Source organism: Orussus abietinus, unplaced genomic scaffold, assembly GCF_000612105.2.
Source record: "Orussus abietinus isolate OABI.00-Male unplaced genomic scaffold, Oabi_2.0 scaffold25, whole genome shotgun sequence".
Taxonomy (NCBI): domain Eukaryota; kingdom Metazoa; phylum Arthropoda; class Insecta; order Hymenoptera; family Orussidae; genus Orussus; species Orussus abietinus.
In genome coordinates this window covers 33,752-48,202 of record NW_019394504.1, presented here as the reverse complement: position 1 = coordinate 48,202, position 14,451 = coordinate 33,752, and the positions used below count along the sequence as shown (strand labels likewise).

The 14,451-nt window shown below is 56.2% G+C and overlaps 1 protein-coding gene and 1 non-coding gene across 2 annotated transcripts in view; one reads left to right on the top strand and one right to left on the bottom strand.

Annotated features, from left to right (window-relative positions):
* The first annotated feature begins 8,498 nt into the window (after positions 1–8,498).
* LOC105697586 overlaps positions 8,499–14,451 on the top strand; it is a 38,822-nt gene continuing 32,869 nt past the window's right edge. Inside the window, exons 1-3 of the mRNA XM_023432561.1 lie at positions 8,499–9,878; positions 10,210–11,383; positions 12,609–12,674. Coding sequence (XP_023288329.1) covers positions 9,628–9,878; positions 10,210–11,383; positions 12,609–12,674 — 1,491 coding nt within the window. The 5' untranslated portion in view covers positions 8,499–9,627. The remainder of the gene's footprint in view (positions 9,879–10,209; positions 11,384–12,608; positions 12,675–14,451) is intronic.
* Positions 12,393–12,465, bottom strand: Trnak-cuu. Its single transcript has one exon. It is a non-coding gene; the product is annotated as a tRNA-Lys (tRNA).

Genomic DNA, 14,451 nt, shown 5'->3' with positions numbered 1-14,451 from the left:
TGTTCTATATTGTCGTAAAATTGTCCTGACCCTTTCGATTCTCATATCAGAGCCTTCGATAATTGTATGTTGATCGAAATATGAGAGCTCGACGCCATTTTGGTTCTGGTCTGGAAAGAGTTAAAAATTTTTTTTGAAAAATCCAAATTGTTGTAAATTGTATATTGATCGAAATATGAGAGCTCGACGCCATTTTGGTTCTGGTCTGGACTGAGTTAAAAAATTTTGTTTAAAAATCCAAATTTTGAATGTGTCAGGACAATTCTTAGATGATCAGGATGTGTCAAAGTTTCGGGCAGTTTGGTCTAATACCCTTAAAAAAAAGTGTTGTATTCGAATCGACTGATTTGAAGGATATTTCACTTCACCTTAATTATGCACCGCGAGCGCATCCCGGAATCGGGCGTCCTTCTTGAAAACGTCCTTATTGGGCTTTAGGATCCTTTAACTCGAAACGTCGAGGTGGGGCAACTTACGGCGACCTTCGCGAAGCGATCGCCGACTCGATTCGTCGCGTTTATCTTTTCGTTGGTTAAATGTAATTATGTGCATACGCTAGGCGGTGTTTTTCCTTTATCGCCAGGAGGGTCGGGAATCGGAGCGCTCCGGGTTGCATAAGCGGAAATTTCCTAGAAATAATCGGAAAGGGGGAATCGGCACACACCGTGTCGCGGGTTAGCGATCCTTGCGAGGAAAACGGATCGGGAAGTCGGTCGTTAAAAGGATCGCTAAGTGCGGCCAGCCTAGCGAAACGCCATTCGAGGAAGGGAGGAGATCCTCTTGACGAATTCATGGGTCGGCAATTTTTCAGGAGGACGAGAGTCGGTCGGTGATACGATTTCCGATCCCACATCTCGATTCGTTAGTTTTTCATACGAATGGCTCGAGAGACCTGGGGTGGAGGGAAATAAAAAAAATTTATAGAATATGAGGGAAACGAGGATCGGGTGGTGATATGATTTCCGTGGCGATCCCACGTCTCGATTCGCTGATTTTTTATCCGATTGGTTCGAGGGAGCTGAGTTGAAAGGGAAAAAAATATATATATATTAAAAAAAAATATATATATATAAAATATGAACGAAACGAGGTCGCCGCTTATCGACGCTTGTTTCGCGAATTATCGGCTATCGGACGGTTTTCGCGATTAGCGCGAGCTACGTATCGAAAGAGACGCGAATCGGGAATCGCGGATGCGAGACCGAGGGCTCTGAATTATTCCATTATCCTCGGGATATTGGATCGGGCCGATTAAACGCGAACGAGTCGGAGATGTCGCGCCGGACGAGGCGTTTCGATTTAATCGGGATTTCATTAGCGAGGAGCCGCATTGACGAGGCCGGACGCCGCTTTATCCCGGCCACCGCGAAAGGATGAATCGGGATGTAGGATCCTTTGGGATAAATTCGAGGGTTAAAAGGCTCGGCAGCCATTCGACCGTGGAGCCGGTCGATCGGTAAACTCGTTACGCGATCGAGGCGGCTCCATTCCGTGGTTTACGTGCGAGCCGATTACTCTTTGCGGAGAAACGGAGCCGACGAATTCCGCATCCGGCCTCGTATTCGAGATTTCCTGGCGCTCCTTCGATCGAACTCGAGGAAAGTAGGCGCGGAAAAAATCCTGCCCCACCCCTCGACGACGGATTTCAAAGGATCTCCGTGTTCCTTTTCCAGGGAACGCCTCTCGATTCTCGGAATCGCGCGTATCCTTTTCTTCGAGGGAATTTCCTTCTCGCTCCTAGGCAAGGCCGGGATCGTGGCATCGATCAAACGAAATCGTAACGATCGAGCGAGATCTCGAGGTTTCCCTTCCCTTTAATTATCGGCGGGTAATCGTTTCCGATCGATCGGACCGGCATCGATCCATCCCCGGCGGGGCCTCGTCGAGATTACTCGCGGCTCGGATGTCGAAACTACGTGGAGAGCTCTCACCGCGCGGTCTCTCCGGAGGGCTCTCCGCTCTTCCGCAACGCGGCCTCACCCGTGGATGCCCCGTAAACGCGTTACGCGTCCGAGATATGTGCCCATAATTATGAAAGTGGTCTAAGTCATATATTTTTTGTTTCGAAAAATTAAAAAAAATTAAAAAAAAGAAATGAGTTTATCAGTTACTTCACGCCATATTATTTCAAACGAAATTACATTGAATTAATTTCGTTTGAAATAATATGAAATAAAATGAAAGTGGTCTAAGTCAAAATTAAAAAAAAAAAATGAGTTTATCAGTTATTTCACGCCATATTATTTCAAACGAAATGACATTGAATTAATTTCGTTTGAAATAATATGGCGTGAAATAACTGATAAACTCATTTTTTTTTTTAATTTTGACTTAGACCACTTTCATAATAATGGGCGCATATCTCGATCGTATGTTGGGACGACCGCGAATAAACGTAAAATAAAGAAACCGGGTAAAAAGCGCCGGTTGACGGGGAGCGGAACACCTACCGGGGTGTTTCGGGGATTTTTCATGCGATTTCTAAGGGAGGAGCCTCTCGCTTCTAGCACAACGGGTACCGGAAGATCGGATTATTTTGTCCCACCCCGAAGGAAGCTTAGAGGTGGCCAGGGCTCGGCGGGGGGCAAGGAAGAGTTCTCGCGGACGGTCCTCTTCGAGTCCGGGTTAATTGCAAAAGATTATCTTCGATGCAATGGGATTTTCCGGCGGCTCGGACGATTACCCTGCCCCGTATTAGGAGAGTACCTACGTACGGGGGCTCCGTGCGGGAGTTCGCCACGGGGGCAAATTGCTTTTTCCGCCCATCAGTGCCGATGCCCCGGCGGTGTGCCGCAAACGGCCGCGCGGATCGGCTCTTATTGGCGCGGCGGACCTTTATGCCAGCACGTGACTCCGGCGTTTTTCTTTGCGTTTCGCGAGTTCCGTCGAGAGTCGCGCCAATTGGGCCGCGAAAGAACGGATTTTCCTCTTTCGATCGTCCTTCGCGGGGAATTCTTTTTTTATTCTCCCCGATTTTGGGAAGGGCGAGTCCGCCCTACCAGGAATTCCTCTTCGTGGAGGACCAGTGCGTCTTCTCGCGGGGGCAGGACGCGTCGGCATCGACATCGGCGGCGTCGCGGAAGGAGACCCGCCGTCTGCCGCGACGCGCTCCGCTAGGGAAAGGTCAGGAACGCTACCGGCTAATGCACCGCCCCCGAGCGACCGCCGCGACGCCAAGCGGACTCGCGCGCGAACTCGTCGGGGGACCTCGTTTTTCTCCGCGCGACGCCGGCCGCTCTCTCGGCGTCTTTCCCAGAGGCCCCTTCCTCGGTTACCGCGGATCGGTCCTCCGCGCCGCGGCGCACTACGCGAAACTCCCGACGCCTCGTGAGACGCCTCCCGATTGACGTCCTCGTGGACGAGATCCTCCTCGTCGCGAGGCATCGCTTTCTCGTAACGAAGCGGTTACGAGGCGATAAAGCCCCCCTCGTCTTTACGACCGGCGGTCGTTCGACGTCATCGGCGTCGTTGGCGTCGTTACCGTCGGCCGATCGAATGCTCGCACGGGAGCGCCCCCGGCGACGCCCGGTGGGTGGACGAAGGGTGTCGCCGAGAGCGCGCTAATATGCATATCGTCTGCATGCCGCGCGTATGACGGCCGAGGTGGAGGCGAAGGGACGTCTCTCGGGACGAGACCTCGACGGGATTCGGGTAGAGTTCTAAATCCAGTAAGTTACGTCAGAAACTAAGAGAAATTCCCGGTAATTTATCGGTAATTTCTCCAAAGCCTTTCTTTATCGAGAAATTATGAGAATTTGAATTTTTCAACAGAGCGAACGAGAGGTTTCGATTAGCTATAGAGAAACATCGTAGAGGGGAGTTTCCGTTGTACGTTCTCCGTAGCCAATCAAAACCTCCCATACGCTTCGTCGCAGAATGAAATATCAGTTCGTTTGAAACAAATGGCATGGAGTTTTCCGTGAAGTCGTACATACGTGAATATTTTTAGCTGGAATTAAATACCACCCTATAATCAATATTTTCTAATAGTAATTATTACTCTTTAGCTTGAACTTTGAGGTTGATTGAAAAGAAAAAAAAGTTATTTAAACGAAGAAACCTAAAGTATAAATAACAAAATTAACGTTCTCTTAAATTCTCACTGTTCCCGGTAACTTACGGTATGTTTCACAGTTACCTTCTCCAATTTAATGTTACCGAGAATTTTCGAACTCTAGATTCGGGGGGTCGGGGCGACGCATCGAGCAGGTGCGAGGCTATCGGGAGATCCATCGGAGACCGGGCGGCGCGAGTGTGCGCGCATGCGCAATGGAAAGCCGGCTAAGCGCGTCGGGCCCCCGTTGCTCGGAGTAAATAGGCAGAGGCCGTTACGTCTCGTGATTTACATGAGATCTTGGCGACCCTTCTCCGAGAGCGAGAGCTCGCCGTACCTGGAGCTACTCCCTGGCCGTGCGCGCCCATCCCGTCGGTCTCCTTCTCCCTCTCCTCCTCCCTCGCCGGGGAAAAAATCCCGACTTCTCACGAATGCTCGCCGGCTCTCGCTCGTCGGTAACCTTTCCATCGCAGGCGGGGACGACCTTATCGGCCGAGCGCTCTCACGATCCTCCCCCACCGAGGAGGGGTGGACGATTTCACCCTGCGGTCCTTCGACCCCTTTGGGGATTTTTCCAATTTCCGTGCATTTTTCGGGAATCTTCGCGTTGAAGGAATCATCGATCGCTCATCGATCGCGGTGCGTTACGTGGGATCGACGGGGGCGGGGGGAGTCGCCAAGCAATTTTGCCGGCAAAATTGGATCGACCCTGCGGTCCTTCGACCCCTTTGGGGATTTTTCCAATTTCCGTGGATTTTTCGGGAATCTTCGCGTTGAAGGAATCATCGATCGCTCATCGATCGCGGTGCGTTACGTGGGATCGACGGGGGCGGGGGGAGTCGCCAAGCAATTTTGCCGGCAAAATTGGATCGACCGATCACCGTGCTCGTCCTAGCGCGAAAATCCCCGACCATTGTACAAGGTAAACGGCGAGTGAGTATCGCGCCTCTTGGTGAATCATCGAAATTCCTCGAACCGCTCGTTAGTCGTGACGAGAGCGCGTTTCGGACCGTCCTTGCGGAAGACAAAGAGTCAGTGGCTCGCGAGTCGCCCGCAAGGACGGAGGGCCAGGTCGCGGTTTCCTGGACGGACGCCTCCCGAGATTGCGGAAATCGGCTCGTGAGCTCTCTTCGATTCTTTCGGGACGACGTTTATTCCGGTCCTCGTCGCGGAATTTCTCGCGACCGGCTTTCTTTCCCGTTCGCGAGGATTTCATAGATTTCGAGATGGCGATTCGCATCTCCCCGCGAGACCGAACTCGGAATCGAGGAGAATTGCGTTTCCGCTTCCGGACGGGCGTCTCGCCGTCGCGGAGGTTTTCCGGCCAGGGCTCGTCGTTCCGTTAACGCGCGACCGCAACGGAGAACGGTCGCCATTAAAGATTCAGTCCGCACGCACGGCCGTACCTTGCACCGGCCTCTCCTTTCCTGGCCGATCAATTTTCTCCCGGTCGGACGGAGCCGGCTCGGGACCTTCCGAAAAAGTCCTCGGCAAGAAACTCCCTCCAACGGGATTGTCCGGATGCGAGACGCGGAACGGCCGGATCCGGGATTCCCGCGACGATCGACGCAGGTTCCGGGTGGGTTCTCGGGGGAACTCCTCCGGGAACCGAGCCGTCGTCCCGGGAGACGAGGCATCCGAGGTAACGCGATGCCTCCCTATCAATTCCTCCGGCTAATCCTCCGGCCAACGGGGCCGCGGACGCGGATCGATGCTCGCCCACCCTGACCGTTCCTCCCGGGTCGTGCCCCGACGAGGAGACAACGCCGCTCCAACGCGATTCTGCCCCAATTAATCCCCGGCCGCGGATCGGTCCCGGACCTGCCCGAACCTCCTGGACGAGCTCGGACGGAAGGACGCCCTGGGACTCGAAGATCGACTCCATCGGAAGACGGCGACCTATCCGCCGCGAAAGGGACCCCCGGAAATCCCGCGTTGGTTTCCTCGGCACCTCGGCGACCTCGGGGATCGAGTCCGACCTCCGGCGAGGTCGCGACCGGCCTCCGCGATCGATTTCCCGGGTCGACCCGCGAGGCCCTCGGCGGGCCGTTAACCGCCTTCCGCGAACCTCTCCGAGGACAAAGGCGTAATGGGAGCACGATCCCTCCTAATTAGCCAATAACACAGAAGCCGTGCGTTTACGCAATCTGGCACGCCCACCTAAGTGGACGCGCGCTTTGTGCGTGCTCGCCCGCGCCTCTACGTGCACGTAACCCCCGGCGAGTACTCGCGCGAGTGCTCGAGAGACGGAGAGAGAGAGAGACGCGGGCCCGGTATTATTATTCTCAACCGTTGCCGTCTCTTTATTGCGAAGGATCGCGTTATTCGCGATCTTTCCCGGCGACGCGTTGCGCAACACCGGAGACCGCGGCCGACCCCTCTCGGGGAGGCGAGCGAGGATCCGCGCGGATTTCTGGAGATCGCGACTCGCACCTATGAGTCCCTTTATAAATTCCCCGGGGGGTACCCGCGTCTTCGCGAGGACGCTCCATATGCGAAGGCGACTCGGACGCAATGCCGTCCTGGCGTTGACGCAATCGCGCCGCTTGCGGGCAAACCGTGCCGCGCGCGTCCACCTACGCGGGGCGATTACGCTTCGTCGCCGATCTCATTTTTCAAGAGGCCAACGACCCGCCGCGACTCTCCGCGGCTCCTTGCGAGGAAAGGACGACCGCGCGTCTCCGCGGAATACCGACGTCGACGTCTTTTTTAACAATTCCTGGGGACGGACAGGAACGCGGGCCTCGTTGAAGAAATACCGCCGCGGTTTGCCGTTTCGAGGCACGTGCTCCTTTAAAATCCGCCACGGAGGTGACTCTTCCTTTCCGGAGGGCAGCCCCGAGAGGCCGCCGTCTCTCCGCGTGGAGTTTGCCGCGCGAATCGATAAGCCCGACCTCGTGGGCTTCCCTCGCCTCGGGACGAGGCTCGTCGAAGCGCACCGACGATCGCCCTCGTCGCCTCGAAACGAAGGCTTTACCCGAGACCGCGGAAATCCTCTGACGCGCCGCCTGCCGACCTGCCCCATGGAGTGAATCCCCTCGGAAAAGAGGAAAAGGAACTTCCGGAACGGGTATTTTTCCGGACAATTTTCTAGAGTCCCTAGGATGTTCCGGGGAAGCGTTCTCCGGAGGGACGATAAGGCACGTCTCTCCCTGCCACCCCCAACTTGGCACCGGGCTCTCCCCCCGAGTTTTCCACGACCTTTCCATTCCTTGACCCCGCCAACCTTGACCCAGGCCTCCCACGCGGCGATCGATCGATCGCGGAACCGCGCCTCCTAAACTCAATCGCGCAATCGCGGGGAGTGGGAGGTGGGAGGGAGGCGATCCGCTTCCGCCGATTCGGTCCTCGCTTTTTCCGTCCCAGGCTGGCAGCGGTCCTCCGGGTGCCCTCCGAGGTGTCCCCAGGTGCGCTCGCCGCGAGTCAGTCACGACTCGCGGTATTCTTAGCCCGGGGTTACGTAAAGCGGCCCGTAATCGCCGGCGAGTCGATACTCCAAGGGTGGACGCGCCTCCCTATGGGGACGCCATGGGGAGAAGCGTCGTTCCCGGCCGACGATCCTCTCGCCGATCGGGGGAGAAGCGCATAACGACTCGCGGTCCGAGACCGAACTCCCGGTATTCTTAGGTCAGGATTACGCAAGGCGTTCCGTAATCGATCTCGCACCGATATACCCGGACGGTGGACGTTTCCTGGGAGCGCGCGAAGTATACGAGCGTTTATACCGCCGAGCGCGCCGCGACGCGTAACCCGCGTCCTGGGTCAACCGATTCCGGGTACGCGCGGGGGACCTCTCCGCCTCCGCGGAACGTTTGTCGCCCTTCCGGGGAAAGAAGGCCGGGATGGTCGGGGCCTTCCGATGTAACCGGAAACGATATTATCGATCCGCGAGGAGGCCGTCCGAGGATCGTCGCGGGGACGGCGATCGCTTCGGACGGCGTACTCCACTCGGCGTCGACCCCCAGAGGACGAGCCTCGCCTCGGCGTCGACCCCCAGAGGACGAGCCTCGCCTTGGAGGTCCTCGACGGTCGCTTCTCGATCCTCGAGGAGGCCGTCCGAGGATCGTTGCGGGGACGGCGATCGCTTCGGACGGCGTACTCCACTCGGCGTCGACCCCCAGAGGACGAGCCTCGCCTCGGAGGTCCTCGACGGTCGCTTCTCGATCCGCGAGGAGGCCGTCCGAGGATCGTTGCGGGGACGGCGATCGCTTCGGACGGCGTACTCGACTCGGCGTCGACCCCCAGAGGACGAGCCTCGCCTCGGATGGTCCTCGACGGTCGTTACCCCCGCGACCGCGCAAATATCGCCTTGACGCGATACTCGGCAGAGTCCCGCACCAAGTGCACGAGCGAACGGGACTCTTTGCGTCGACGGGATCGATTCGTTAGGAATCATCTCCCGACTCGATTTAACGGTGGACGTCGTCTTTTCTGTTTCAGAGAGCCGCACCGAACCGCACCCCGGGTCGAGGGGCGTCGATCGTCCGAAAAACCCCTTCTCCTAGCGCCGATCGCGACGAAATGAGGCAAAGCCCCCCGGGAGCTTGACGCAACGAAGAGAGCCGTGAAAGTTCCCCGCGTTGGCGCGAAACCCGGCGCGTCAGTGCCGCAGGAAGGATTAGTGATCGCAATCGGGGAGGAAAAACGGCGGAGGAGACCGACTCGCGGCCGGTCCTCGTAAATATGTAACGAACGATGTAAGCGCGGTCGCCGAGGCGAAGAAAGCGAGAAGCGAAGCGGGGAAAAGAAATCTAATCGATCGGCCGTCTCAAGAGCCGCGTCGAGTTTCGATCCACCTCGAGGGTCGACCTTTTCCGCGGTGTCGAAAATTCCGCCCGGAGTCTCCTCGGCGATGCTCAAGAGCGCGACGAGTCCCGGCCCGGTTGTAAGGAAAACGCTAGTCCGCCCGGTAATCGATATCTCGCGCAATTAGCGTCAATTTGTCTCGGCCGAGTCCTAACTCGACCCGCGACGATACCCTCGGCGTTATCGGTCGAGGCTCGCCTCCCTCGCGAATTTATCGCGCCGGTGTCCCGAGGCCGCGTCGCTGGGTCGATCGCGCCTCGGAAGCGGGAATCTCGCGAGCCGTCCGAGAGAGAGAAGATCGGTAAAAAAAAAATATATTGTTATCATCTCTCGATACGTTCGAAGGGTTCCAGGGGAATTTCCGGCCTCGCGCTGAGCACGGCGCCGAGAATCGAGGTAACCGAGTCGCGAGACTTAACCTCTGAATCGGGCGACCAGGGGAACCGATCTCGAGATTTCTTTAGCCTTTCGATGTCTAGATAAATTTATCTACCCCGGCCGGACAATATCTATACGTACGCGCGTTCGTCCCGTATAAACGTTTATAGGGAAAAATATATATATAAATATATAAATAATTATATAGTCGAGTCATATGCTCGTTACGATCGGTCGGACCGCGTTGATCACGGTGACGGTGTCGAGTCGAAAAGCGCGCGCTTCGGGTCGAGCCAATCGTCCCCCGGTCGAGGAGAAAGGCTCGAGATCGGCGTTCGAGGTCGGACGGGCCCCGGGTCCAAGGGAAAGCGGACACGCGATTGGCCGGGATGTACAAGGAGCGGAACGGCTCGGCGAGCGGCGGAGGTTCGGGGGCCGGCGGCGAGGTGGAGCTGGTGAGCAGGTTCCTGGCGCCATTGTGCGCGAGGGATGAAGCCGCCAGGAACATCGCTCTGGCCGCGGCCAGGACCACGGTGGAGGGATGGCTCGGGGGGGTCGGCAGCCCTAACCAATGGGAGGACGCCTCGGAGATGGAGGACAACGCGAACGAGCCCGGCAAGTTCAAGGGCCAGGACGGCAGGTGAGTCGACTCCCGTCCTCCGAGGCGAAAGGACGAGAGTTAACGACGAGGACTCGATGATGTAGGTCGGCAGTCCCGGAGATGGGTCGTAAGGAAATTATTTTCTATAATTCAAGGAAGCATTCCAATTGCGGTCTCTTGGTTTTGACTGAGGATAACGCTTTATCGACCGGAAGCCTATCGATCGGCTTCGCGGTACCCGCGATCGCCATTTATTTCGAAACTCGCCGGTCGGTAAAGCGTTGAAATATCGAGTCGAGAATTCGTAAATCCCCGCTGGAGGGGAAGTTTCGGAGAAGATTGAATTAAAATGGACGTGTCTCGCGACAAGGTACGACATGAGCGTGGAGAGGTCGCCGTCCAAGTCGGCCCCGAAGAACGTCCACGGCTCGAGGAGTCCCCTGCTCCAGGACACCTTCCGGACGGAAGGATTCTTCCCCCAGAGCGTCACGGAACATCCGGCCTTCCCGAAGGAGGCCAGCCTGGAGCCGAGCGACCGGTTCTCCTCGGGGTCCTTCGACGCGGTGGACGGGCGGTTCGGGAACGAGGCCATCCTGGGGATCCCCGGCGACAGGAGGCTCTTCCTCGCGGAAGGGGCCGAGAAGTTCGGCCACTCCGCCTCCTCGGACGAGGGGAAGGACTCGAAGCTCCTCGAGGCCAGATGCCTCCGGCCGAAGGACTCGGATTCTCGCTCCAAGGACGAGTCGAGGTTCGGCTCGTCCACCGAGAGCGAGAGGAAGTTCCTGGCGTCCTCCATCGAGCAGCTCAACGAGTACGAGGAGAAGTTCCGGGCCCCGAGGGACGTCAAGACGGTCAAAGTCAAGGGCGCCAAGCAAAAGGTGGAGGACGACGAGCCGGACTCGGACACCAGGGTCTACGGGAAGAGTCCCAAGTTCGACGAGAACTTCGGCGCCCTCGGGAAGACCCCCTTCACCGGAGAGCACTACGAGGGCTGCAACGCGGCCTACGTGGCGAGGAATCTGACCAACATGGATTTCGGCTTCTCCAACCTGCGGCGGACTCGGGGAAGCCAGGGAACCGGCATCGACGACGAGCTGCCCTCCGTCGATGGGGTCGTCTTCAATACCCTCGACGGATTCGAGAACGAGAACATGAACCTGGAGGACCCCGAGTGCTTGGGGTTCAACGACAACGAGGAGATCAAGGCGGAGCAGCTCCAGTTCCATCCGGAGGTGCCGCAGGACTATCTGCGGAATACCGAGAGCGACAGAAAGTTCAGCGCCGGTCAGATCAAACGTCCCCTGTCCCAGGACGAGGACGTTTCCCCGAAGAGCAACAGGGTCCTCGAGAGCCCGGAAGTCAGCCCCGGCGACGTCGGCAGGATGCTCAACTTGGGTAACGCCCTGGACGGACCTCGGCAAACCCAGGCGAATAAATATCTCAGCCTGGTGACTCTCCATCTCCCGGTTATTTTGAGGCTCAGCGTCAATTGTCCCTTCCAGAATGTCAGGATCAAGTGCGCCGAGATCCTGCAAATGGTCAAGGTGAGCGTGGCTTTTTGTTCGGTCACTTCCGTTACACCGGAGGACCGAATTGAATCTTTTTTTTTTCTCCATCTCCTAGAAGATTCGATTTTCGGTTTTGTCGAGCGAACGATCGGTTCGCTCGACGGCGGCCCTCCGTCCCCGTTACCGTCATTTGAAAATGCAAAAAATCGCCGAAGGCGCGCCCGAAGTACTCCCCGAAATAGCCGATCTCGCCCGATGTCCACTTCGGCATGCCGCGGCTTTAAGAGTTCGAGAGAGTTATTTCAATGGAGTTGTTTTGACGAGGGATTTAAGAGCCTTGTCGAAGAGTGGCCAAAAATACGAGCCCTCCTTTCGTTCGGCCCTGCTTGTTTTTACCTCCCGGTCCGCGCAAATACGCGTTGTTGTTCCTACGACGGCGATCGATAATTGTTTATTATCCCGATGCTCTGGAAAAGCCGGCGGCGGAGAACTGGAAAGTGATTGCGATCGGGCGGATCGAGTTAATTGGATAATTGATCGTTTTAATGTTTCAAACTACTTTTTGTCGTTTTTTCTTTTGTTGCTTTTCATGCTAAACTCGACGGCGGGATCTTAACCGATGGCCTTGAAGCGAGCCTTGAAGGGATTTCAAGGAGTCCGAGGTGTCACGTTCGATCGGAGGAGCCGTGATCGAGTCCGAGCGTTTGCTCATTTTTTCGCACCCTCCGATGAATTATTAATGCCGACACGCGAGCCACGTATGCAGGCTACCGATGGATCGTTGCAGGAGTCCGCGGCGACCTGGTTAACGTCCTCGAGAAATAACGGACGATTGAAAAATAAAAGGATCGCAATTATGCTAGAACGATCCCAGCGAGGAGGCCCTCGGAGCGGAATCGCATCGTCGACACGTTTTTCATATATTTATGCGAATCAAATTTCTGAGCCCTTTCCCTCGACCCTTTGCGTTCGTCCGTTGGTATACTTTGATCTGGTACTCGGTTTGCGATAAGAAAAAAAAAGTTTCAGATGCAAAAAATGTATCCGCCCAACGTGGGGCTCGAACCCACGACCCTGAGATTAAGAGTCTCATGCTCTACCGACTGAGCTAGCCGGGCTGTTGGTGGTCCTCCTAGACCAGTTTTCTATTCAGTACCCGCCGCTCGATTCCTATAAATACATGTTTTTGCAAGATTCACTTTTACCTATAAATATGTATATTCGAGTTATTAATAGCGCACGTATCGATTCTTCTCCGCAGGATCGGGGACTTCCGGTGCCGGAACCTGCCTTCGACGGACCCAGCGCGTTCGTGCCGACATCGGAGGTGAGTCTCGAACCATATCGTTTACCAAGGAGTCGAGCAATGTTTTCAGCTCGTCGACATTCCGCGCAATTATTCGTTTCTCGCAATTTATATGGGAACGACCGTCCCCTCGCGGCCGAGCTAATGAGTCAGGGTTGCACCCGGGCGGGTAAAAGGACGAATGCGAAAAATGGGAGGGAGCAGATCGCTCGCAATTTCGGCACGTCGATTCGCGTGCCCGGGCGCTCTAATTTTATTACATCTCGAGAGAGTTCCACGCAAAAACAAAACAATTAGCGGTCTAAATCGGAGCCAGCGAGGAATTGGCGCTCCCTCGGGGTGCAGCCAGGACGCGCCGGCGGGAATCCGGCGTTCTCATTGGTCGTTGATCGGTAATGCAGGCGGCCGACTGGTCGGCCGGTCCCCTGTGCATCGCGTGGAACGACGCTCGGCGCTTGCTTGTCCCCTCGTAACCTTCAATTTAAGCTAATTATTAGCAATTAGGGAGTACTTTAGCCGATAAACGGCCCCCAAGGGTGACGCCTCCGCGCGGCGCTCCTACTTGCCGACGCGGTTCGCTCCGTAGTTCCTCGAAATCTTCACGGATGGCGCCACCGGCGGCGCCACGCGCACTCCGGTATCCCGACGGCCGAAATTGCAGGTTTCTCGTTTCGCCGTCGGATGGCGCCTCGGGAAGGAAAACCCAGGGGACGATTTCGACGTTTCGTCGGAGTTCAGTGGCCCTTACGGGAGAGGAGTCGAAAAATCACGAGGCGTCGATCCTCCCGAAGAAATGGAAAAGGAGCGAGTACTTTCTTCCGCGAGATGCCTTGCCAGCGATCGTCGCGTGTTTTCGTTTAATACGCGGACCGGCATTCGGACCCCGCGTTAAAAATATCACGAAACGTTTGCACGAAACCTCGCGCGCGATGTATTCTCGCTTCTTTCGACGTCGATCCCGCTCCGCGCACTCGACCTTCGCTCGGTTGGAACTATCCAAGCTTTGAATTCAAGTGGCACTAAGATGTTTACGTTCCATTTAAATAGCTGATGTAACGCAAACAGTGGGAAGCGGGCGATAATAGGAAGGGCGATAAAACATCTTTTCCATCGCGGACGGATCGGCGCACCGGGCGATCCCCGAGGCGGCCGAAGTTTTCCCGGCATTCGTTCGTTATTTAATCGAGCACGTCCGGAGGATTCACGGGGAAAATAAATAAACTAAAAGCCGGTGGAGGGGACGCGCGTCTCGCCCCGTCAGAAATCGATACCCCGCCGCGTTGCTTGTCCTCGGGAGAAAAACAACTCCGTATTAAAAGTCCGCGGCAACGGTCGTTACTCGTGGGGGTGCCTTAAAAAAAGGAATACGGCGCCGTTATAAATAACGAGTCGAGGTCGCGTCGTGAATAAAGAGCGCCTATTTGCGGCGAAAACCTCCGTGAATGGGATCGCTATCGTTCGTCCCGTTGGCGAGCGTTTAGCGCGCGCCGATAACGCGAAGGGGAAAAAAGAAACCGACCGAAGACGCGAGGGGGGAGAGTCGCGGATCTCGTTACTTGTTGATCCCTTTCCCTTCGCCCCGAAATGGGAATTCCCAATCGAGTCAATTAAGGGGCCGAACATCTCGGGGTGGGCAACTCCATCGCGCCGGATTATGGCCGGCCGGCAATTCCCATTAAATTTGCATTCGATTCCGATTTGCGCGGCCCTTTTCGTCGGTCGAATCGAATCCGCCGCGATTTCGCCGATCCGATGGTCGGGCCATCCCGATGGAAGGGATTTTCCAGAAAAAGAGAGT